General features: G+C 55.1%; 8 protein-coding genes across 8 annotated transcripts; 2 read left to right on the forward strand and 6 right to left on the reverse strand.

The window, feature by feature from the left end:
* Nucleotides 1-2,547: 2,547 nt before the first annotated feature.
* On the reverse strand, nt 2,548-3,793 carry LTHEOB_7102 (26s proteasome regulatory subunit RPN8; the record flags this gene model as incomplete). Its single annotated transcript, XM_035516432.1, has 3 exons — nt 2,548-3,192; nt 3,258-3,529; nt 3,610-3,793. The coding sequence occupies 3 exons, from the start codon at nt 3,791-3,793 to the stop codon at nt 2,548-2,550; spliced, it is 1,101 nt and encodes a 366-aa protein (XP_035371549.1).
* Nucleotides 3,794-4,371: 578 nt separating this feature from the next.
* LTHEOB_7103 (Amino acid/polyamine transporter I) lies at nt 4,372-6,091 on the reverse strand (the record flags this gene model as incomplete). Its single annotated transcript, XM_035516433.1, has 3 exons — nt 4,372-5,296; nt 5,353-5,864; nt 5,915-6,091. The coding sequence occupies 3 exons, from the start codon at nt 6,089-6,091 to the stop codon at nt 4,372-4,374; spliced, it is 1,614 nt and encodes a 537-aa protein (XP_035371550.1).
* A 3,806-nt stretch (nt 6,092-9,897) lies between these two features.
* Nucleotides 9,898-11,952, reverse strand: LTHEOB_7104 (Flavin-containing monooxygenase; the record flags this gene model as incomplete). Its single annotated transcript, XM_035516434.1, has 4 exons — nt 9,898-10,020; nt 10,084-11,094; nt 11,150-11,256; nt 11,310-11,952. 4 exons carry the CDS (start codon nt 11,950-11,952, stop codon nt 9,898-9,900), a joined length of 1,884 nt encoding a protein of 627 aa, XP_035371551.1.
* A 551-nt stretch (nt 11,953-12,503) lies between these two features.
* On the forward strand, nt 12,504-14,691 carry LTHEOB_7105 (C6 transcription factor; the record flags this gene model as incomplete). Its single annotated transcript, XM_035516435.1, has 6 exons — nt 12,504-12,535; nt 12,589-12,740; nt 12,789-13,851; nt 13,906-14,111; nt 14,183-14,275; nt 14,327-14,691. The coding sequence occupies 6 exons, from the start codon at nt 12,504-12,506 to the stop codon at nt 14,689-14,691; spliced, it is 1,911 nt and encodes a 636-aa protein (XP_035371552.1).
* A 347-nt stretch (nt 14,692-15,038) lies between these two features.
* LTHEOB_7106 (alcohol dehydrogenase) lies at nt 15,039-16,323 on the reverse strand (the record flags this gene model as incomplete). The annotated part of the gene is made up of 2 exons (XM_035516436.1): nt 15,039-16,154; nt 16,285-16,323. 2 exons carry the CDS (start codon nt 16,321-16,323, stop codon nt 15,039-15,041), a joined length of 1,155 nt encoding a protein of 384 aa, XP_035371553.1.
* Nucleotides 16,324-18,783: 2,460 nt separating this feature from the next.
* Nucleotides 18,784-19,169, reverse strand: LTHEOB_7107 (Antibiotic biosynthesis monooxygenase; the record flags this gene model as incomplete). Its single annotated transcript, XM_035516437.1, has 2 exons — nt 18,784-18,915; nt 18,981-19,169. The coding sequence occupies 2 exons, from the start codon at nt 19,167-19,169 to the stop codon at nt 18,784-18,786; spliced, it is 321 nt and encodes a 106-aa protein (XP_035371554.1).
* A 1,608-nt stretch (nt 19,170-20,777) lies between these two features.
* LTHEOB_7108 (Serine threonine protein kinase) lies at nt 20,778-22,437 on the reverse strand (the record flags this gene model as incomplete). Its single annotated transcript, XM_035516438.1, has 5 exons — nt 20,778-20,938; nt 20,989-21,594; nt 21,644-22,082; nt 22,144-22,224; nt 22,291-22,437. The coding sequence occupies 5 exons, from the start codon at nt 22,435-22,437 to the stop codon at nt 20,778-20,780; spliced, it is 1,434 nt and encodes a 477-aa protein (XP_035371555.1).
* A 592-nt stretch (nt 22,438-23,029) lies between these two features.
* On the forward strand, nt 23,030-23,614 carry LTHEOB_7109 (Transcriptional elongation protein; the record flags this gene model as incomplete). Its single annotated transcript, XM_035516439.1, has 3 exons — nt 23,030-23,308; nt 23,463-23,515; nt 23,575-23,614. 3 exons carry the CDS (start codon nt 23,030-23,032, stop codon nt 23,612-23,614), a joined length of 372 nt encoding a protein of 123 aa, XP_035371556.1.
* Between the last annotated feature and the right edge of the window lie 1,086 nt (nt 23,615-24,700).

Genomic DNA, 24,700 nt, shown 5'->3' on the forward strand with positions numbered 1-24,700 from the left:
CTCACTCCTACGTGCAACCGTGGCGCCGGCTCTCAGCCGGAGCCGAATTTCGTCAAGCTGGATCAGTCAACCGACTCCACTTTTTGGCAAACGATCTTTTGGCGAAAACTCAAGAGCCCCGAAAAGCAACGGATCAGAGGGGTCGCAACCTGTGCGAGCCAACTCAGAGCTTTTGCCGAGCATCACCGGTTGAATCTCGAACTCCTACAAAGCCAGGACGCCGAGAGCACTCTGCAAGCTACACCACAGACGCCGTGCTAGATGATCTTGATTCATACGGGTTCTTCATCAACACCGATATAGAACATGACGAGGACATTAGACGATGATGGCTTTTGGATATGCCCTTCTCCAGTAAGCGGCAGCTCACTTCGCGGATGAAATAGCAAAGTAAGTCTCAACTGGACACTCGAGTCGCCACGAAACCACGATAGTCGATACATACTTACCACAAGATACTGCACCCCCATTTGTGTGCATACATAAGTGAAGTTCATATTCAGATGCGTCTGTATGAATTTGGACTTGCGCTTACATTCTCCAAATGTGCTCCAAATTCTCCATGAGATGTAGCAAAGTAGTCTCAAGAGGAAACACAAAACGAGAGGACGCTGTTTGCAGAAAAGCAAGTGTGCGAATGAGGTGAAAATAGTACGTAAAGCATGAAGGCGGAAATCCACCATCAAAAGGTGATAAAGGTGCTCATTCACAGACTTCACTTGGTTATGAAAGTTATTCCAATACGTCATCTCACTCTGAATAGACTATTGCGTGATTCAACCAGTCCACTCCCTTCAATCATACTCTTCACCAATTATTCACCCAACTCCACTAAGCTCTTAGAAAGCCCATCTATCATCACGAAAATTTGAGGTCTCAATAACTTTTCACCACCATCTCTAGTCATCACGCGAAGATCCCGCCACAGCTGTTCCCAATTTCCAAACTGTAGCACGGAAGGCTTCACCATTTACCTCGACCACCCAACCTCCATCTACAGAGGGGGGTATTACGGCCGACGACTAGCGTGAATTTGTTTTTTTTCGCTCGTTCTGTGGGGTTTGGTGTAGTTTGCGCGAATCGTGCCCGGGTCGCTCCAGAAAGCCGAGTGCTGGAGCTTAAGTTCTCCTCTGTCTTCTCCTCGTCGCGGTGCTTCGGGTCCCTTCTGGATTTCATGTGTTCTTGGGGCAGGGGGTGTTGAGCGTCATACTCCTCCATGAGTTCCTGGGCGCCATCGAGTTCCGCTGCGGAGGGCCACATGTTGTGAGCGGAGCCCCACACCCTTCCCAGTTCACCAGGTAGCGCTTGATAGGGAAACCGTGCTCGTATTTTATTTGCCGGGAGAGGAGTCTCTCTACAGCCCAAGGGCGTTCGTCGTCGTCCGAGTCTCCTCCTTCTCTCACAGCTTGGGCCCCATTTGGCTCACATCCTCCTGCGCCTTCGTCTTGTCGTGGCGACCCGGGTCCTTCTGGGCTCTAGGTCTCCTTCTGGCAGCGGGTGGAGTGCGTCGTAGTCGTCCATGAGCTCTTGAGCGCCGTCGAGCTCCGCTTCAGATCGGCAGACGTTGTGGGCAGGTCCCCAGCCTTCCCATTTGACGAGATACCTCTTGATGGGAACCCCGTGCTCGTAGCGCGATCTTGTCCAGAGGGGAGCCTCTCCACTACCCATGGGCGTTCATCAGAGTGTCCACCGACAGGACCGTAGCTAGTTCAGTGTGCAAACCTCGGCATTAGGGCGAGTCATCAATCTTGAGGTGGGCGATGAAATGCCTTCTACGCGCTCGAAAAAGCGAATCCCTTTCTCTAGCCTTGCTATAGTCGCTCGAGTTGCGCATATCCGAGCAGAAGACCACAAATTTCTTGCCCATACTTGTGAGGATCCCGAATGGTGACCAGAAGCCAGGCATGACCAGATTCGGCTTGAATCTCCGCTCTGGTCTTGCCTACTGGAGAGGTCTTCCAGGCGGTGTACATCAAGGCCAAGACAATCCGGAGAGGATTTCCATTGTAGTCCTCGGGCTTCTTGGAAGTGCCTGTACATCCAGCACCGTGACACGGAACTGCCAGAAAACAATTATTCCAGCCCACACACGAGTCACAGGAAGCAGAACCGACTTCCAAACAAGCGCTCTATAGTATTCATTACAACGCCCTGAACAATCACCCCATCCAGAGCAGCTATGCAGTCAGTGTATAGCAGAGACCCTCGCTCGGCAGCGGCAGCGGCTGCAACGGCAGGAGCAGCAGCAGCGGTAGGAGCAAAGAGAAAGCAGCGCCAATGAGACAAACATGCCCCGTTTTGCAACACACACAAGTAGAAAAGACACCCCATGCCAGAGCTTCGGTCATGCAAGCAAAACAAAAAGTCTCTCCATCTCCGTCTCCGTCTCCGTCTACTACTTTCCCCACCGTCATCACCACCTCCGCCAAGTATACGTCTTAAAACAAAAGGCTTCAAAAAAAGTTGTCATGCTCATATGCTCTCTCGGCATTAATCTCTTTCCTACGGAAAACTCTCCCTTGTCTTCCCCCCCAATCTCTCTCCCATTTATTTCTTCTTTTCCGGCGCCTTGTCCTTCCCCTTATCGCCGCCCTTCGCGTCCTTGTTCTCCCCATTTGCGGCGGTGTTGGAGCCGCCGTTTGCCGCGGAGCCGTTGGCCTGCTTCTCGGCGCCCTCCTTCTTGGCGCCACCGTTCTCCTTGTCTTCCTGCTGCTGCTTGTTCTGAATCTTGTTCTCGATGAGGTCGTGGAAAGCGGTGATGGCGCGGATCAAGCTGCTGAGGTAGATGGTCATGAGCTGGTCGTTGGTCTTGACGCTCATGGCGCGGGCGAGGTCGCTGTCGCCGACGGCCGGGACGGCCGCGCCGTTGCTGTCGGCAGTGGCTGCGGCGGGCACGGGCTTGGGGGTGGTAAGGTTGGGCAGCAGGTTGAAGACGTCCTGCAGGTTGCCGAGGATGGCGTGGTTGACGGGCAGGTCGCCGTCCAGCACCTTCTGCAGGTAGGTACCGATGTCTCGTAGGCGCAGGTGCAGGCCCTGCAGCGACTGCAGCTGCGACGTTATGCGCGTCGACAGCGTGCCCACGGCCACGTCGCGGATGTCGCGCAGCAGGTGCTCGACGCCAATCTCCTCTGCCTCTTCCGCCTCGATTATGCTGGGCGTGTGAACGAACGTCTTGGTGGTGGTGGTGCCGTCCTGTTATCCTCCAGCGTTAGTCATTTATCCCGACGAATGCGTTGTGGGCGGCGATGATGGCATACATCCTTGATCTCCTCCACGGCGAAGTATGCGTCCGTCGGCACGCCGACCTCCTTGGGCTGAACGTCGATGATGACGAGCAACGGGTTGGGTGTGTATCTCTTGAACAGCTCGTTGATCTCCAGATCCGACGCGCGCAGCTTGGGGCCCGAATGGTACCAGCCGATCAGCTTCTCGCGGGCGTTGACCTTCTTGAACATGTCGTTCATCGACTCGACGTAGTTGTGGTCCAGGAACCATACTGACGGGTCCTTCTCGTCCTCCTCGAAGGGCACTGCACAGCGAATGTTTCATCAGCGATTGCGGTTGTGGCGGCGCTGGCGCCGGGGGAGAGTGTCGCGTGGCCAAGCTTACCGGCGAAGCTGTTTGATACCCGGACGTTCTTGCCGTCATTCTGGCCCAGAAGCACACCGACGACACGCTTCTTGGTGCCCTTGGCGGTGCGGCCGTAGTGGTCTGCGGCGGAGAGGAGGACGAGCGGGGCGACGGACACGTTCCGCGTCACCAGCGACAGCGTCTCTGCTGTTGTGGCGGGCATGGCGGGCAGGCTGGGCGGTGCGGCTGGAGAGGCGGAAAGTGGGTGCGGAGGAGGGCCGAAGGTGCGATGGCCCGAGTTGGAGTGGACGGCAGGCGCGAGAGGCGGGGTTGGTGGAGATGGAGGGGCGGATGGATGTGTGATGTTGGAGCTGGAGGCGGCCGGGTTGAGCTCAGAGCTTCAACGCCGGTGATGATGCGCCAAGACCGCTCACCCTGGGCGGTCACAGGCTGCAGAATGGCCCAGCACGCTATTCGCCCCGACTGCTTGAACGCCTTCGTCTGGAAGCTCCACTCTACCAGAATCAGCCGATTGCAGAGGAGCCTTGCTGAGTCAAGCTTTCTCCTGGTTCTCGCTGTCGCTGGGGAACCTGTTCCACTCCGTTCCCTCGTCTTCTCTAAACACAAGACACCAGTGCTCCGACTTCCGTTCAACAACACTGCACGGCATGCTTGTGATATTTCGCTATTTATATTCCCAAACACAGCTACACGCAAGCATTATGCACGGATAAATGGGAGCCAGAAATCACAGTGGTATTGACAAAGCTACAATGATCTACAAGAACACATTCCTCTCCTTCAAGCCTTCGCTAGCTCCTCTTTTCCCTCGGTCCCATCTGCGCTCGATGAATCTGGCACGACCGGCATTCCAGCAACGACTCCGATATCCTCGGGGTTCTCGGTCTGCATGACAGGCGGGCCCTTGAAGTCCTTGCGTCCCCTGATGATGTACCACACCAACGAGATGGTGCCAAATCCGACAAACACAACTGAAGCGTAGTTCATCGTCGTCGCATCCACAGGCAAGCTTACCGGCATGCAGAAAAGCACTACGGCCAAGGCGATCCAGATGATTGTCAAGATGTTGATAGCAAGACCGAATTTGCCGAGAGAGAAAGTCGAGTGGCGGACCAGCTTACGACCACGCAGGACGCTGACAAGAATGGGCCCACCATACGAGGCGCTTAGGCAGATGGTGGCGCATCCAGTGAAGGAGTTGAAAGCCGCACTGGATCCGAAGAAGATGAGACCCAAGAGACAGTCGACAACGGTCGAGAGAACCAGACCCCAGAGGGGGATGTCGAAGCGCTTATCGACACGAGACCACAGCCGGCTACCGGGGATGGCACCGTCACGGGCAAAGGCATACGTGCATCGACTGGCGGCAGTGAGAGCACCGGTACCAGCGAAGAACAGGATGCCGAGGATCAAGAAGAGAAGGCCAAAGCCACCGCCCGCGCTACCAGTCACCTCCTTGAAAAGGGTACCAATGGGCTGGCCGCTAGCCACATTCAGAAGCATCTGCACATCAGGCAGCACGAAAAGAATGGGGATGAGATACACGACACCCGTGACGCCAGCGGCAGCGACCGAGAGGACAATGGCCTTGGGAACTTCACGCTCCGGGTTTTGGACCTCCTCGCACATGGCGGCAACCATACCGTAGCCGGTCAAGGTGTAGGCAGCCTGGAGAAGGCCGACGAAGAAAGCCCAGCCGGACGGCCTAGACGAAACGAGTTAGGAATTGCAAAAATCGGGGCATGAGCAGTCTGAGCTTACCATCCACTTCCGGAGGCGTCGAAGTGAGCGAAGACAAATTCGCCGCTACGCTTCGAAGGGGCCATGGCCAGAACCGTCACCAAGATGATGACAACGCTGGCGGCGGTCCAGTAGACGCAAATCTTGTTGATCAAGTCCAGATACTTGGCGCCGAAGACATTGACCGAGAAACAGACGAACATGACGGCCCAGAACATCAGGATGGTTTGCCACTCGTTGGCGACAAAATCCTCGTTCCACAGGCTGATGGCGCTAAGGATCAGCTGGCCGCCGGAAAAGTTGATACTGCAAGTGACCAGCCAGTTTCCGACGAGTGTGAGCCAGCCCACGATCCACGAAGCAATTGGTGCGTATTTCTTGGTCGAAAGCATGGCAGCCCAGTAGTAGACACCGCCGGCGGTCGGATACACGGCGCAGATTTCGGCCAAAGACGCGGCGATACCGAGGGAAATGAGCGAAACCAGGACCCAGCCCCAGAGGATAGTCACGGATTGTCCATCGGCAAGGGTAATCTTTCTGAAATCAGCCAATTGTGTGTCTCGAGGGCGCAATCGCAACGTACGTAAAAGGTGGTGGAGAGACCGAAGGGAACAGCCATGATGGCGAACGACAGGCCCAAAACGGAGAACATGCTCAGATTCCGGGGCAATTCGGCCTTGTAGCCCATCTTCGCCAGCGCGGCGTTGGCGTTGGCGTCGACGGAGCCATGGCGGCTGCTGGCGACCGAGTTCTGGCGCATGGTGGTTGAGCACCGAAGCGTTTTCGGGCGGCGATTGAGGCTTGGGCGACGAGGAAGAGAACGGAGGTCGTCCTATGGGGAAATCTGTCAGCAAGCGGTCTCGTGGGCCATGACACCGCGCGTACCCACTCGCGCCGCCCAGCGCGGGCGGACAGCGGTCGGAATGGCGCAGAGCTGGGGGCGCCAAATCCGCGATCTGAGGGTTGCTCCGCACCGCACAGACGGCGGTTTTTCCGGGGTGGAGGTGTGTGGTGAACTCACTTTTCTGCGCGACGCGCCACCAGTGGGAGGGAAAGCGTTCGGTGTGTGAGCGGCGCAGACGGGCGCAGAGCCGCCATTATGATGTCCTCGCCCTCAGCCCTGCGCACACGACTACTGGGCCAGGCCCCGCGATAGCGTCGGCAACGGGACTGTGTGGGCGTCGATTGCCGTGTGGGTTAGCGGCACCAGGCGCGCAGCGCGATAAGAGTGACATAACGCCTTGACGAGCAAAACCCGGTCATCGGAGCCCCCAACCGGGCTGAGCCGGCAGCTCTTGCCCCAGACACCAGCCCGCGAAGCGCTCTTTGCGCCCGCCCATGACTTGCAATCTCTCGCGCTTACCAGAATTCCTGTTTCATCTGCCATATCTATGGTCCCTGCAGCCTTCCTTATCAACCTGTCCTTGCTCCAAACGGCAATATCATGCAGCGGACATATCACCGCTCCCACGCCCAGCTCTCATTTCGTCGCAGCCCAGCTGCGTCATCCGCCATGCGGCCCCTTGGATCTTCGTCCGCGGTAGCCCTGGTTCCATGCCTATCAGACCCCGACCCGCAAATGCGGAGCCTCACCCGAGCTTGGCTCGGTGCTTGAGTGCTGCCTTGCACTCTCTCTCCACAGATAACCTTGCTCCTGGTCTAGCCAGCCACTGAACTTGAGTCTTGCGAGCTTCGTCCGACCGTTGTGATCGCTGTAATAAGGCTTCGCCGTCGAAGATTCGGGCTTTTCTAAAAGGCTTGAATGTCCATTGCAAATAGCTTATCGCAACTCCCCTGAAGATACGGGTGATTTCTGATACGGGCGTAGTATTACTCGCCAACTCCTTCTCGGCGAATTCCATGTGTGTCTGTAGGAAAGATGCTGATAATAGCCAAGCCAACTTAATATTACACAGAACACCAGAAGAAAAATACATCAAGCCACCTGCTCGGTCTGCCTTTAGTTCTCAATCCCTCCGGACACAGGCAACAGTCCTGATCCTGGCCAAGACTCCGCTGAGGTCAATCATACTTGAGCCACTGTTTTGCTTCCTAGAGCACGCGAATAAGAACTCAATATCTCAATATTGCTTCTATTAACATTATTTGGCAAAAACGCATTCGGTCTCCAACCTAGACCTTAGTTCTTTTCTCTAAATAACCCCTCCAATAGCATATTGTGTAACCTGTAATACATCCTGCTCACGTGTTCCTTGGCATTCTTACATCCCCGCAATGATGCGCATGCAGGCTGGTCTCGTAATCTCAACCTCACAAGTCGTTCATTGCCATTTTGTCTTCCCTTGGGGCAACCACTGTTGTCCCTATTCCATTCGACGAAACCATGCTCTGTGATCGTTGCCCAGCCATTTTCACCGGCCCTTGCGAAGACGGAATATTCTACAAACACCTCAGCCTTGCCGACCTTAGACAATCAGCTAAAGATGGATGCCGGTTTTGCATGCTTATCTCTGATTACCTTGAGTTTCGCCCTAGGGCTTTGGGACTCACTTTGAAAGAAAACGAAAACCCAACCATTTGTTTTAGCCTTTGGGGCCCCACCACAGCGAGGACACTCTTATTCGAAGTTGAACGTTGCGTCTTCACAGACTTTGCCTTAAATTTGCCACGAGGAAATCCCGACCTGTCCAGGCTCTCTCAGGATATAATCCAGTTCTACCCCCACCGCCGTCTGCCGACGAATACGGGAAGCGAGTCGTGCATAACCCTCGCAAAGCAATGGATCGAGCATTGTTTTCAAAATCATACACACTGCAAACGATTTGACAGCGAAGGATGGATACCAACACGACTAGTCAATGTCACAACATCACCGCCACGATTAGTGAAGGGATCAGCAATTCCATCACAGACAGCATACACCACCTTGAGCCATCGGTGGAAAGGAGACCTCGTGAAACTTACAACAGACAAGCTTGAAGCTTTCAAAGATGCCATCCCCGTACAGGAGCTATCTAGAACCTTCCTTGACGCATTTGAAATGGCAAGGGTTCTTGGCATAGATTAAGTCTGGATAGACTGTCTGTGTATCATTCAAGATTCAAACGAAGATTGGGAGATGGAAAGTGCGGCCATGGGTCGTGTATACAAACATGGGTTTTGTAACTTTGCGGCAACTGCAGCTGCTGATGGACCGGATGGCTTTTTTGTGGATCGTAAACAAACCTGGTGGACCCCTTTCCTGGCGAGGACAACCTGGACCGCACCCAGCGCAGACAGGCAACCCCTAGAGAACGGTTTTTACGCATTCGTTAACAGTCATCATCCTAACAACCACGAGGAAAATGCTCTCGGCCGCGGGGGATGGGTCTTCCAGGAGCAGGTCCTATCACCACGCACGATATCTTTCGGGGAACAACTGCATTGGGAATGCGAAGCCGTTGCTTGCGAAATGTACCCGGAACTTGATGGTTTCATCCCCGTTCGTTCTGGAAGGTCGGCATACAAGAGTCACATCAGGGAAACCCGCACACTTTCAGACTGGTTCGAACTGGTTAAGAAATACAGCAGTTGCAGGGTGACATTCGAAGAGGATAAGCTCGTCGCGTTCAGCGGCGTTGCGAAAGAGTTTGGCGCGCAAGCTGCCTATTTGGCCGGGTTGTGGAAAGCCGATTTGGCGTGGCAACTCCTTTGGCATGATATTGGCACTGCGGTTCGGTCGACAAGTTACCGTGCGCCTTCTTGGTCTTGGGCGTCGGTGGACATGGAGTGGTTAGTTTATCCCCCCTACCCTCCGCAAGCTAGGCGGGACCTTGTGAGGATTATAGCCGCAGAAACTACACCCGTTCACGAGCCATTTGGACAGATCGCCGATGGCTATCTCAAACTTCAGGGAATTTTACACGAGAGCACGCGTCGTCACCTATACGAACAGCAGCATCGTCCTTTAAAAATCATGCACAAGAGGTGGGTTTACGAAGTGCGACGCCACTTGGATAATCCGGATCTCTTATCATTAAAGGCGTGCTACGTTTTGCCTGTAGCGGTCGCGACATTTGAGAAGGGCGATATACGATTCGGTGGTTCTTTCACTATCCTCGGACTCGTCCTTGAACCTGCTGAAAATGCTCAACACTTCAATCGCTGCGGGTTTTTCTATATCAGAGTGGATCCTGGAATTGGCCATGATTGGCCTATGTTCTTACAAGAGTGGCGGTTACTTCTACCTGGGACTCCTCTACCTCCAGAATCCCACGAGCGCTTAGGGCTGGAGAGGACAGACTCCGGCAATGAGTTTATCCTAACGATCAAGTGATACAACAACCTGGTATACTATCTTCGGTGAGGGGGCTGAAAGCTTCGGCTGGGCGCTCTGGAATCGTCATCCAGAAGTTTGCCCTGACTATCCACGTGAGGAAGCTGCTGTCTTTGGGACCCACTTCGGCTGCTAAGAAACTGTTCATACAACTCTTTTTCCGCATTCCGACGGCAAACGTGGCAACAATTGAGATACTTTCAGTTCGATACATGGCTTCTCAGCAGTCACTCTCTAGACAGTCTTCTACCTCTTGTTTCTTCTCGTTATCACCCAGAACTACAACTCCATCAAGCGTTCAAGCCCTCCTCAACAGCCTTGATCTGCAACGCCAGGAACTTCGAGTAGATCCTACACAGCGCCAAGTTCCCGCCCATGAACCACAATCCAGGATGGCCACTGGGGCGCCACATCTGTCAAGCACGCAGATCAGCAAAAACAGTCTCAAGCACTACGTTCCGAAAGGAATGACTTACCGCATTAATCTCACCCTCCCGATCCAAATCCCACACGTCCTGACACCTATCCGCCTGCTCCTTGCCGAGCGCCTTCGCCACGCTCGTCCGCATATTATCGTAGCCGGTCGCCAGCACGACGATATCAGCCTCCAGCCTCCTTCCATCAGCGAGGACCAGCGCGTCCTTCTCAAAGCCCTTGATACCATCCGGGCTGTTGGCAACCTTAACCTTGCCATCGCAGATGAGCTTCGAGCAGCCGACATCAATATAGTACCCACCACCACGGGTGATGTACTTCCTGAAAAGCCCACTACCATCTGGGCCCCAGTCCAGCACGAAGCCATTCCGCGTAAGCCCCTCAACCGTCTCGCGCTCGAGCTCCTCCCTCACCATCGTCGTGAACGGGACGTGCAGCGCGAACTGCACGGCGGCGGGCAAGCTCTGCGCGAAGACGTCTGCGTCCTCGGTGGGCGGGCCGAACTCGTCGTACAGGCCCTGGTGCATGGCGAAGATGCCTTTCCCCTCGGCGGCCGAGATGACGTAGGTGCCGCGGCGCTGGACCATCGTCACGCTGGCGGCGCCGGCCTCGTGGTAGTTCTGGGCGATGTCGTGGCCGCTGTTGCCCGTGCCGACGACGACGACCTTTTTGGTGGAGAGGTCGGCGCCGCTGGATGTCGCGTCGGCGTGCTGGCTGCCGTGGTAGACGGTGCCGGCGAAGTCGGATTGGCCGGGGAAGGTGGGGATTTTGGGTTCGCCGGAGTGGCCGGTGCAGAAGATGACGTGGTGCGGGTGGAGGGTGCGGGCTTGGCCGGTGTTGCCGCGGTTGACGGTGATGGTCCAGGTGTGGGTGGCGTCCGAGTAGGAGCTGGAGGTGATGGTGGTGGAGAGCCAGACGTTGAGCTCGAGGAGCGTGGCGTAGGCTTCGAACCAGTCGCCGAGCTTGTCCTTGGGCGTGAAGAGCGGCCACGTGCTCGGGAAAGGCATGTATGCCATGTGGGTGTAGTTGACGGGGTCATGGGTGACGAGAGTCTACGCCGTATGTCAGGGGTTGGATGAGGTATGTGGGAGTATCTTTGGGGCTTACCCTGTATCTGCACCGCCAGTTGTCGCCCACACGCTTGTTCCTGTCAATCAACAAGCATGACACGCCCATGGCCTGCAACCTTGCGGCAATGTTGAGACCGGATTGGCCTGGTAGTGCGTCAGTTCCCACTCGCAAACGAATTGACTCGGCCCGCACTCACCAGCCCCCACACAGACAACCTGCGGCTCCTCATCAACAAATTCACGCTGTCTTTCTCTCCGCTCCGTCCAATTACCACCATTCATGACACCTCCAACCAGCGAATTGTTGCCGCCATGCGGCCTCCTAACGCCAACCTTGTCCTCAAACCCCTTGAGCTCCTGCAGCGCCGTGTACAGCATATACGCCTTCCACTCGCCGCCATCCAGCACCAGCCTCAGCATGCCCTTGCCGCGGCCGACGCTAGTCTCCCACTCGAACATGCTCTCGACCCACTCGAGCCCCTCGACCGGCGACTTGACGGCCGGGGCGAACCTGTTGGAGGGGTCGGCGAGCTTGGTCGGCTGCAGCTGGAAGCGCGGCTGCCCGGCCCCCACGTACGTCTTCAGCGCGTCGAGGCCGCGGACGGTGCGCAGGTCCCACCCCAGCGCCAGGTGGTCGCGCCACCAGCAGTCGGCGTGCAGCACCGTCGGCAGGCTGGCGCTCAGGTCAGCCGCCGACAGCGCGCCGGCGAACGAGGTGAGCCATTTGGAGGCGACTTCGCTGGGGTTTGCCGGCGGCGAGGGCGTCTTCGAGGCGAGTGCTGGCTCCGGCTTGGTGAAGGTTGGGAACTTGATGGTGTGTAGGGAGTCGGTGGCCAGCATTTCGGGCGAAGGGATGTCAATTGAAGAGTAGAGAAGAGAGAGTGTTGGGAAGGAAGCCAAGGATTGGACTAGTTCTTATATACTCCTGATCCTGCAGATTGGGAATTTTCGTGAGACAGAAGCTGAGCGGTGATCTGGCCCCGCGGTGACACAGCATGCTCGGGGAATGTGGCCCGAGGGCAGCTGCTTCCGACGACAGCAAATCGCGGGTGACGTGGATGCATCGCGGGGCAGGAAATGCGGAGAGAGCGATGCATGATTGTTGTTGCCGCTTACAATAGCAAGATACCTATACATAGCGGCCATGACAAATCTCCGAGATCGTGGGGAAGGAAGGTGGGCCGAGACCTCCGCTGCCCTGCCCCGCGTCCCCACTGCTCGCCATCCTTCGGCGAGACACGGCCCGCCGCCAGCAGTGTTTGCCTCGCCCTCGCACCCTGGCGCCCCAGAAGTCTTACCCGCCGTAGGGCGTCATATCGCCGCCTGCTCGCCGGAAAGCCTTTCACTGCTCCACCGGGCCATCTCCTCCGACTCAGCAATCACCACCCAACATGGAAGACTCCCGTCGCCTTAGCAAGACAGTGTACGTTCCCCCTGCTGCCGACTGCCCGTAATCAACTGCTAAGCTATTGGTAGCTGTATAGTGTGCCGGACGCGCAAGCAGAAGTGTGATCGCCGCCTCCCTGCCTGCAACTTCTGCACCCAAAGCAATCTGGAATGTCGCTGGGTCACTGCGAAGCAGCCCGGCCTTCGCGCCGGCTATGTTTCGGAGCTGGAAAAGAGGCTCTGTGGGTCTTGTCGCCCTGCCAGTCTAGCATAAGGCTGATAATCTCTAGCCATTCTTGAGAGAGAAGTTCGCGATCTCAAAACTCAGCAACCCCCACCGCCATCCTCTTCGGATTCCGGCAACGCCAGCGCCGCCTCCTCAAGTGAAAGCCCGCGCCTTTCGCCAAGTCAATCTCCCACTCCGCCTAATTCGCACTCATTCGACCCTCTTAGCCCTCCAGTCCTAAATGAGTTATGCGACTTGTGGTTTCGCGACTACCATCCTTGGTTTTCAATCCTGCATCAACCCTCCGTTTTGGATGTCTTACAGACCAATGTCCCCCCGTCCGATTCCCACTTGAATATTGTTTTCAAGGCTATCGCTGCTGTGACTATTGCACATTCCTCATTCTCCGGGGCTCCATCTCTTGACGAAAGACAACGCATCTGCAAATCTCTACGCAATGAGGTTGTCATGGAAGCAATGGGCACTTTGTCCTTAAAATGCCTTCAGTCCATCCTGATCATCACCCTCCTTGATTCAGCTGCCGGCAAGCTGACGGATTACTGGAACCTCATAGCCCTTTGCAAGCGAATATCCACACTTCTAGGCCTCCGGGATCTCGTGGTTAACAAATGCTCCAACTTCAACCAACTTTCCACTCTTCCGCCGCGCATGCTACCACTGCCCAGTACTTTGGTATCGCAAGAGGAGAATGTCCGCGCATACTGGATGACTGAAGTCCTGGATTCCTCTTCCACTCTTGGTGTAGCCTGGAACCTTGGTTTACCTCAACCTATTGAAAACGCATTATTACCCTGCAATAATGCTGTGTGGTCCTTTTCCGAGGCAGCCATGGGTATATGGTCGCTTGATGACCTCGAGTTCTCCTCATCCTTGTCTCTTTACGTCAGTCTCTTCACAAACGAGCTTTGGCATGTCCACAATTTCCTACAGCAATCGTACGACATGAGATCAGCAGAAGACCGTCCAAAGGCACAATCAGACTGCGAGGCAGTGGATACTCGGCTTCTACAGTGGCGGGCTGGCTCCGGCGCTCTTGCATTTACCTCCGGCAATACTCTCACCCCCTTTGACCCCAACATCCTCATGACCCGATGCATGTTCAATGCGTAAGTGACAGCCCACAAGCGAATGGTGTACCCTTAATTTAACCTCAGGCAAAGTGCAATTATTCTCATACACCAACGGCTCACCGTTCCGCCACACGGTCTCGATCACCTCTTTGAACCGTGGTACCACGCCATTCAACGCTGCCTTGAAAGCTGCGACGACATCACCGCAGCTGTGCGCTCAGTGGACGATGTTGATATCGAGACCACGAATCCACAACTTAGCTTCTGCATCTTCGTCGCAGCGCGATTCCTCCTCGGTATGACTATTAATTAAGCAACCAGAATCGTCTGAGGCATTCTCGAGAACTGACGCATTTATTCGATATAGTTCATGCAAAACACTTCAACCTCGAAACCCCCCGCAACCTCGATCTCCTAGTCTACGCCCTCAAGACTTCCGGTCAACGCTGGCCGGTATCTCGTATGTTTTCTTCTTACCAAGTATTCATTTGTATGCTGACACCCCAGATAGACCGACGTGAAAAGGTCATCCGTACCGCCCTCTCGGAACACAAGATCCCGCTCTCGATCAGCTCGCTGCCATCCCAGTTCTTCGATCTGCAGTATTCGGCCCTCGACATTGATGACGCGTTGCACCTCTGGGCGCAGCGGTTGCAGCCGTGGGTGCATCTGCTGCATGCCAACCCGGAGAAAGCAGCGGCACCGGGCGTCTATAACAGCATGGGCCCCGCCGCTATTCAGTCTACCGCTCCTGCTTCTTCTGCCGCGCCGGCGACCGTTGCCGCTCGAAAAGGGGATCTCGGAGGGATTTTAGGAGAAGGAGCAGAATTTGACTTCCAAGATCTGTCGACACCTGCTGTGTTGCTAGAGACGTGAAGGACAAGGAAGAAATAGATGGTACACACAAGGGAGTTACAAAGGATTTTACAGTGTTCAAAATCGTACAGGCTCGTTTGGCGGGGGGAGTTACAGCACATCCGGACCGGAAAATTGACTTCACAGAATAGTACAAAACGTCGGGACAGCGGGTTCACCAACGTAAGTAGAGAGTGTAATGGCTCGTAAGACACGGTTTCGATGGGGTAAATTTTCTTCTTCTGAAACTACATTGTACATACAGCTTTCGGATCCTGCAAGCTCGCAATTGTACACAGTCGAAAACGTCATATCATTTCACGTCAATCTTTTTCAAACCTCGAAAAGTGTCTCCCCCCTCCCCCCCTTCAATCCTGCACGCCCCTGATCAAATTCTTGATCCCCTCGCCCCTCCCCGTCCTCTCCCACGCCTCGCTCGCCTGCTCGAAGGGCACCTCCGAGCTGATGAGCGGCTTGACCGACACTTTCCCTTCGCGCATCAGCTGCAGCGCGAGCTCAAAATCGCCGGCGCCGTAGCGGAAGCAGCCCTTGACGGTCAACTCCTTCTCGCTCATGCGCACCACAGGGAACGACGTCCGCGCCTTGCCCAGGCCCGCCTGCACGAGCGTGCCGCCCGACTTGAGCACGTGGATGCCGGTTTGGATACATGGTTCCGCGCCCGTCGCCTCGAGCACGACGTCCGCGCCGTCGCCGAGGTCGAGCTCGTCGACCATGCGCGCGGCGGTCGCCTGGCTGACGTCGTCGGGATCGACGCCCTCCTCCGGCTTACCGGTAGGAGGTACGAAGGTCCGCACGCCCGGCACGAAGCTCTCAGCAAAGGCTAGCTTCCGCTCCAACACATCGACGACGACGACCTTCGCGGCCCCAAACGCGCGCGCGACAGCCGCGCAGAACAGCCCGATCGTCCCGCTGCCCATCACAACAACCTGCTGGCCCGACTTCACATCCGCCAGGCGATTCGCATGCACGGCCACAGCCAGCGGCTCGACCAGCACCGCCTCGTCCAACCCGACCCCTTCCCCCAACTTATAACAAAAGTCCTCCGGAATCCGGAAATACTTGCACAACGTCCCATGCGTCGCGATCTTCTCGACGCCGGCCGCGATACCGCCGGGGGCCGCGGCGAAGCGCATGAGCTTGCACAAGTTGTACCTTCCTTCCTTGCACGGCCGGCAGCGGCGGCACGGGTAGCCGGGCTCGATGGCGACGGCGTCGCCGGGGCGGAGCGAGGTGACGGAGGCGCCGACGGCGACGATGGTGCCGGACGCCTCGTGGCCCATGACGATGGGGTTGGTGGGAGACACTTTGCGCGACATGCCGCCGTGGTGCCAGAAGTGCACGTCGCTGCCACAGCAGCCGACGTAGGCGATGCGGACGAGGACGTCGTGAGGGGTCGTGGGTTGGGGGACGGGGCGGTTTGAGGGGCGCAAGTCGTGCGGGTTGTGGAGGAGGAGGGAGGGGTTCTGGGGGTGCGGTTAGCTGGGTTGTGTTTTTTGGGTGGCAGGCATGCTTTCAATTGCAGCACTATGGCCGGTAAAAGATAATGGAGAAGAATAATGGTAGGGTGAGAAGAAGAGCTTCAGACGTACACACCTTCTCCGACTCCGCGGGCCAGACGCCGTTGCTACCCATGACGACGGTTGTGCGGTGGTGGTGTTGACCGAATTCCAGGGAACTCCAGTAATATTTTTTCGGATGAGGGGCTGGCTCAATGCCTTTATTTGCGTCTTATTTTTCTTTTGCCGGAACGGTCAATGGCTGGCGGATTGCGTGCTCGACGGAATGGCCCGATAGCGAGATCACGACATCGTGGGCAGCGCGGCCGTTTGTTTATCTTTTATAGCTGGCGGGGAATCGCAGCCTCAAATTCCCCCGGAGCTGTCCTGCCGGCCGGGCCAAGCTAGATAAATTGCGGGCCGTCGTGTTTCTGTAATCCGGGATGAGATGGCCCTGCAGCAGATGGCTCCCCCTCCCGCCGATCGTGCTGGCATGATTGGAATGCGGGCGAAGGAAAAGTAAACGTCAGCAAGCCGTCGACGTTTTGAGAGAGGGGCATGGTGGGGCAGGTCAGGCGAAAGATTGCGGGGGAGCGAAGACGGCTCCGGAGACCGGCCCATGTCGGCACCGGTGGCGCCGGTGCACGAACGCCCTTTGGTTGCTGGTGACAGCAGGCAATCGACGCATGGGACAGTGTTTGGCGGTCCAATCAGACGTGCAGTGCTAATCATCCAGTCCTGTCTGGAGCTGTCGCCCACAAATTTCGTGTCTAGACTTCCGGACGAGAGAAGTCCGAGCTGACGTCTTCGGAGCACTGTGCTCCGGGCGGTGTCGACGATCTCCTCTATCACTAGTAGTGCCCAGCATGTCTGTTTCTTTTCTCTTTCGTCGCTAAAAGCAGACAATCAACAAGGAGGCTCAGAGTATAGCAGGCGTACTATCTCTCGACACTTTACTCTGGGAATTCACGATACCTCATCTTCCGGATTAGGCAGCTTCCTTCTCAACAACATAGCACGATGACAGATGTGCTGGCGTAGTCACCGTAAGTCACAGTACTTCTTGTTTAAAGCACGGCACAAGGAATTGGGCCAAGAACGATGAGAAAGATGGATCTTGCAGATGATGATGTCTTGGGTGTGATGCGGAGAACATCCTCCAGAGCTTCACCACGATCGCGTCTCATGTCTGTGAAAACCCTCCAAATTCCCGCCTGGACAATGAGGCCAGACATCTGAGTAAGCATTTGTACTCTAAATTATACAAATGCATCCAGACGTACGCTTCAACTACCCAAGTAAGTGGGGTAAATATCTCTAATTATAAATGTCGGGGAAATGTGGGATTCTTTGCCAGCGTCCAGTGAGGTTTAGATATTACGGTTACTTCCATCGTCGTGCGGTGACATGTGCAATTCCAGACTCGCTACTGCACCCATCTATTGGGCGCTTTTCCTTGGGGCATAGAATTTAGATTGCTTCGTTCACTTCATTATTCGATAATAAGGCAATAGGACAAGAACATCTAATGAATTATATGATTATCATTACTTAATGCTGGTGTTGGAGTTGACTTATAGAATATTTGATGCTGGAAACACTGAGCTATGAATCGTCTTTGAAGCGCTTATGTAGCCACAAAAGTACAAGGGTGACTAGTCCAGTATTTCGTTACAAGTGACGACGCTGCTCTGTTCGCTTGGCGAGAAGGTGAAGTAAATGCGTTGAGGTGTATTAGCCGAACTTTATATTTCTTTAAAATCCCGCCCGCCTTGTGCTAAAGGTGCGTTTGCACGGGACTCTCCCGGACCGTTCGCTGCCAAATTATCCAAGCTCTACGCGGTTTCCCTTTCCACCGGTTATCGCTACAATATTAAGCTGCTGAAGCTATGGCATCCTTTCCCTATAAATAATACGTTAGGGTTTTGTAATTCGGTACTGCACTCGAATCTACCATGGAGAGGACCAAGAGGAAAGTATACAAAACGGTTGGCGCAACAACTTCTACTGTGGATTGGCGGAGTGTTATAGTGCGGAGGAAAAAGAGAACTTCGACAGAGGCTTCCCGTACAATCTAGCTTTTGTCAATCATTTCAGATCTCGTCAATAAAATCAAACCAAGTCCAACATCAAGTAGCTGTCAGTGTGCAGTGGCTTAGCATTAACATGAGTTGATGAAGTGCATCATGATCTGTCATACTATCACGTACAAACTCTCCGCATTCGAGAGAAGGCGAGCAGGCTCTCCGAACGCACCGAAAGACGCAGTCACCGTGGCGCTCCCGTTGGCAGCTTCCACAAGTTTCTTTGCAGATATCGCAGTCCTTGCGAAATCTTAGTTGCAACGACACTGGCTGACGACAAGAAAGCCAGGGCATTTAAATAATCGAGTTCCAACTTCCTCAGTCGACCACCTCCCTCCAGGTGCACATGACTGCTTCCCCAACCGGCAAAGCAGGAGCCATCAAAAGAGCACGTGTCAATGAGCAATGAGGAGCCGACAACAGGGATTTACCCTGGGTTGATTTCATGATATTTACATTCGTTTAATACAGGTCATCCGTTCCAGGCGTTTCAAACTTCTTCCACACCCCGTTTAAACAACGGTGACGGGCTTGCTGGTGTCCAGCTCGTGGAAGCGGCGGAGGTCCATCTCCTTGTCCAGGAGGGGGATGACATAAGGGTCGAAGGTCTTCCAGTAGGGGTTCTCCAGGTGGTACTTCTGGCTCTGTTCGGAACGATTAGACACAATTCGCAGGGGGGCACAACTTCAGCTGGTCTTGGACAACGTACGCTCTCGTGCTCGTAGCGCTCGACGATGCACCACTTGCGGGGGTCCTTGTGGTCCTGCATGACGTGCCAGCCGATGGTCTCCTTGTCCTTGGAGTAGACTTGCGAGGCCTCGATCAGCTTGTTGCGGAGCTTCTCCTCGACCTCCTTGCCCTCCTTGGCGTAAAGGTGAACGACGATGGTGTAGACCATTTTTGCTGAGGTGGTTGGTTTTGCTGGTGCAGATGATCGTCAGCTCCGCTCCAAACAACGCATACGAAGGTTTAAGGCTTGGACGCTTGGGAACTCTAGGAAATAGCGACCCCGAGATCGAACGCCTGGCAGTCCGGATGCAGAGGGGAAGGCCGCTGAGCTCTCCCCGTCTTTGGAAAGGGTGACGGCGATGCTGGAAAAGCAGCCAATGCGCCGCTTTCGCAGCGGACAGCCCGGCACCCCCCGGCCCTCAAGGGGAGCTGTGGAGTGAACCGCATTCCCGCCCCTCACCCACACTTCCCTCTTTCTCCTGGGTTCAAGAGAGGAGGATAAGAATAGTCCAAGCAGCGAGACTCAATGGCGCCCCTAAAGCTCGTGGTCTGATCTCACGTCTTGCCCCTCCGCCGCTTCAAGGCAACCCAGAGACACCGTGCGGCACCGAGCTCGCTCGCTCGCCACGATGGAAAAGAAACAGACACATTGACGAAAAATCCGAAAAGCCGAACCTACCTTGTGAAGTGATGGGAAAGTTGGTGTGGATGAGCAAGGACGAAGGAGGGGTAAATGGAGGGGCAAGGCAAGCAATTAAAAGGGCTCGAGCTAACTAGTAAGCTGTGAGCTAAGGCTTGCAAGACCCACAACTCGGGTTGCCCGGCCGCCGGCCTGCCTTCCCTCTCCTGTCCTCGTTGACCCGCAAAAAGTTCCCACTGGGGCTCTGACGTCGTTTGACTTTTTGCTTGTGTGTGTGTGTCTGTGGCCCAGCCCACTCAGCAAACAAGAAGGTGAGGCGGCGCGCGCCGCGGTTGCACCGAGAGGCTCCGCTGCCCTCACCACCTTCTTCATCATGCCATGACGTCTGATGTGGTCGCCGCGTACGATACAAAGACAATGTCCAGGTCGATTGCCGCCGGTCAGGAGGGGTGTATATAGCCATTTCGATTGCTTATATTCATCTTTCACATGCCTATACTTAAGAGAGCACCATGCACACGGCGCCTCCGAACTCGCAACTACGAAGGGAAACAGCGTTGCGTAGAAAACGACTTTCCACCAAGCACCAGTCCTGACGCCTCCAGAGCAACCCGTAATGCTCGTCTATCAGCCAACTCATGTAGCCAGCCAACCAGTTGGAGACCAGCGCCTCTGATAAGGCCCTGAAAAGTGGACAAAGGAAAAACCGTTTCTGCGCCTACGCCAGGGGCCAGAAACGTTCCAAAATCAGCCAATGGATCTCTGAAAAACACATCAAGAAGAGAAGACGAGCGAAAGAAATGGAAGAGATTGTATGAGAATCAAGACTCTCTTTCCAGTCATCCGAATGTAGCTCCCTTTGGCTCACCACAAACTTTTTCCTCGCAACGCTATGCAAGAAAAGCCTTTCCCTAGCAATCCCCAGGATACGAAAAACAGTGATCTCATGATAGATCAAGAACGCCCATCCAAATCCCTCTGCTCTCTTTAGACCGGATGCAAGTACGAACCGAAAAATGAGCTTTTGGAATCCAGATTCGGAATGGCAGCGAGCAAATGCTGCCACATGCGAGAACTCCGCTGTCGAGACATCAACTGGAGAAAAAGGCCATCAAATCGTTACACACAATAACCCATCTACATCATCGACATGAGGCCGTTGTGCGCGTACGCCATTGGCTTGATCGGCGGGTGCGGCACCGCCTCGAACTTGTGGAACTCGAGCTTGTACTCGGGGCCAACGTTGATGTAAGCACCCTTGTTTTCCGTGCTGTCGCAGTACCTGGGTGCCGAGAAGACTGTTTCCATCTGATTAGCCTGGAGCAGCTTTCATGTAAAGAGCACTTACCAGTGATGCACTTTCCGTCGTGCTCGACTTCGTAACCCTCCATACGGACTTCGTGACTTCTGATGACAGCCTCCAAACCATTCTTCTCGCAGAACCTCTTCGTGACGTCAGGTCCAAACTGCAGGCCGACACCTCTCTTGCTGGGGCCACGGCCCGGTGCAGTCTGAGGGTCTGTCCACAGCATCTCCATCATCAAGCCGCTCTGGCCAGGTTGTCTCTGCTTGTGCCTGTTCAACTTCCTCACATCGTCCAAGCTGATATCATCATTCGAGAACAGTCCGCCGTGCAGGACAAAGAACTTCTTGCCAATGAGCGTCGCCAGCGGTAATGCGGAGAAAGACTCGGAGAAGATCTTGAAGACGCGCTCCGTGTACTTGGCGCGGCACTCGCCCTCGAAACCATACATGCGGTTCATGTCATCCGTCTCGTGGTTGCCACGGTTGAGGAAGAAGAGCTTGGGGTACAGCATCTTGTAGGCGTACAGCGTAAGCGCAACTTCAGTCGACCACGATCCACGGTCAACGAAGTCGCCGTTGAAGAGATATGCGTGCGTTTCCGACGGGAAGCCGTTGAGGCGGAAGATCTCCAGAAGATCGAAGAATTGGCCTGCAACATGGTCAGCTAATGCAGGAACAGAGCGAATTGTGCAACTTACCGTGAGTGTCACCGCAGACGGTGATCTTGGTGCCCTCAGGAACGTCATACTCGACCATGGTGGGCTCGTTGTACACTAGCTCCTTCACGGCGATGATGATCTGGTAGACGTATTTCCTGTGGATCTTCTTGCCATCCTTGAACCGCTGGATCATGTCCTCGATGAATTCCTTGGTCATCTTCGAATCCTCCATCCTTGCGCCGTCGTAGCCATCTTCCACCACCATGTTGTCCAGGTCCAGGCCCTCGATAGCCGAGGGCGCATCGGCGACCTCAATAGCCTTGAGGAAAGCATCGCGCTTGACAATCTTCTCGCATTCTGCATGCTGCAGCTTCGCATTCTTGTCGCCGGGGTTCTTCTTCACGACGATCTTCCAGTCGCGGAGCGCATCGTTATGCTTCAAGATGGCCGTGTTGGCAACGGCGCGACGGTAGTAGGCCTGTCCGAGGCTTGTTCAGCAATGCATTTAAACAACCCTTCCCTTGGTAATATCCACGCACCTTGACATTATTCGGGTCGATCTCGATCGCCTTGGTCGCGTCGGCAACAGCGAAACCGTATGCCTCAAGCTTAATGTTGGCCTGCACAGGGATCCGTCAGCTCCTTGTCGCGTGCGCGGTTGCTGCAAGCGGGGTGAACAGGCATACCTGGGCGCGGTTGGTGTAGAACGAGGGCTCCTTGTCGTACACCTCAATGGCCTTGGTGTAGAAGTCGATGGCAGTGGGCCAGTCATGCTCCTTGAAGGCCTTGTTGCCCTTCTCCTTGAGGGCAATGGCGTCTTCCTGTGCACCCATGGTTGGTGGGCAGAGACAGTTACTGTTGCTATCACCGAATCGCCGCTGACGCTCGGGGCGTGCGCCTAGCTAAGTAAGAGCACGCGTGGGGTGGAAGTCTAAAGGCGCAAGCAGATGCACGCGCAGTGGCGAGGCACGAAGGGAGGCGAGAGTGCGCGGGAGCTGGGCGCAGCCGGGCAGAATGCAACTGAGCTGAAGATCGCAAGGGTAGAGGGCAAGCGGGCGGAGGAGGGAAAAAGAGAGAACTCGTCAAATTCGAGTAACGGGCTCTGGAATGCGATGACGGCGGCGGAAAGCACGAGAAGGCCGAGGCGCGGTCCGTGCAGCCCTCCCGCTTCCAATGCGCGGCTCCTCCGAGCTGCTGTGTTCCCCCATTGTGCTCCGCCGCCGTCTCTTTCAACAACCAAACCACGAATCCCTTGAGCTCTCGCGCGCTCCTCTCCGGTCACCGTCCCTATACTCGGCCCCAGAGCCACCGCTTGCGCGCCTCAACCGTTTCCCCTCATCGAACCGCCACGCGTCCCGCCGCGCAAACGCCAGCAGCAACCGCCTACCAAATAACCAACACCAAGAAAAGCCTTTCGCCACAGCCATGTCCCGCTCGTACGTGACGCCATCGCAGCATCGGCACCTGCGCGCGTGCATGGTGTGCAGCTTCGTGCAGCCGGCCAACAAGTTCCGGCAACTGGGCTGCCCCAACTGCGAGTTCCTGGAGATGCAGGGCGCCGACGAGGCGCACATTGCCGACTGCACGTCGGCTGTCTTCGAGGGCCTGATCGCTCTCGCTGACCCTAGCCAGAGCTGGGTCGCCAAGTGGCAACGCCTCGACGGCTACGTGCCCGGAATGTACGCCACCAAGGTCTCCGGCATTGTAAGTCCTCTGCTCTCTCTCCCTGTCTTTTCTCTTTTTTTTGTCCGCGCGAGGTTGGTCTACTTGGTGTAGGAGCCCGACGGTGGAGGAGTGCCAGTCTTTGCTGGATTTGAAAGGGAAGAACCTCTGCTAATGTGATGTCCTTTCTATGCAGCTTGGTGAGGAGCAGTTAGCTGCATGTGAGGCTGCGGGCGTGAAGTACATTCCGTAAGTGATTCAGTTGCCGCGCATGACTTGATTGGCAGCAATTGACCAATACCCTACAGGCGCGACGGAAGCGAGCAGGAGGACTTCGGCGATGCATGAAGAAAAAACGGAACAGCTACCCAAACCGAATCTTTTTCGACATCTTATTTGCATTTGAGCGGGTGTGGCGTTAAAAGACGAGACTAAAGATCCGTGATTGAGGGCGGCACAATAATCGGCGTCAACGGATATTTTGCAATTGGGAAAATACTGGATAGATGGAAACACATGATTGTGGTCTGATGGGCAGCGTTGAGGGGCAGGGCTGAACAATATGGATCTTATCTGATCAGATGAAGAATGAGCTTCTGTAGCCTCCGTATCCATCACAAGAGCTCTCACGCGAGACTTGATGGGCTCGCTCCTTCGATCAGCAACTGACTCTAGCCGACCTACCGCTTTTGTGAAAGCCCCCAGCTCTTCAGAGTGTGTCGTCCGCGCCCAGAACAAGTCGCAGGAAAACGAATCACGCGTGGTTTAGCCGGAAATTCTAAAGAAACCGAAACGCCAAATGATTTGGGCATCTTACGTGCTCGTCTCGAAGCGGGTGAATTTGTATTTAGATTCAATGCCTCGGAATCCTTCCCTTGTTGGGGGTTCACAGACTTCTTATTGCCGCTCGATATCTCTGCTGGGAGGGATCTTTCCCGTTCTGCAGTTCCCCCGCGAGCAGACGGCCCACATGCCAAAAGGGTGCATCAACAGGGTCATATAGTGGCGCCCGCATTATAGGCGGAGAGACCGGGGTCTGGGGTTGGCATTTGACAATCTTAATCTCTCACACACCTGTTACACTTTCCACATTTCATTATTTGTGGCAGAGAGCATAAGACGATGGCGCCATCTGGCGCCAATAGATTTCTTCTGGCCAGGCGCCCAAGATAGTATGAGGATCAGCCACCTGAAAAACTAAACCCACTTCGTACTCGCACAGCCCTCTCCGAGTTATCGTGTGAAGCACTTTTCGTGAACTCACGAAACGTGCGCACAGCCAATAGTTTCTTCTTTAGGTTTCTTCTTTACCTAATCATCTCTGTATTGTCCACATAATGTTCAAGTGATATATACTCCCAATCCCGCTTCATCGCTATCCCTATGTCATAAAACGATTGAAAAATAGCCTAGAGGTATCGTCTAGAATATGTG

The sequence above is a fragment of the Lasiodiplodia theobromae genome (assembly GCF_012971845.1).
Source record: "Lasiodiplodia theobromae strain AM2As chromosome Unknown scaffold_21, whole genome shotgun sequence".
Taxonomy (NCBI): domain Eukaryota; kingdom Fungi; phylum Ascomycota; class Dothideomycetes; order Botryosphaeriales; family Botryosphaeriaceae; genus Lasiodiplodia; species Lasiodiplodia theobromae.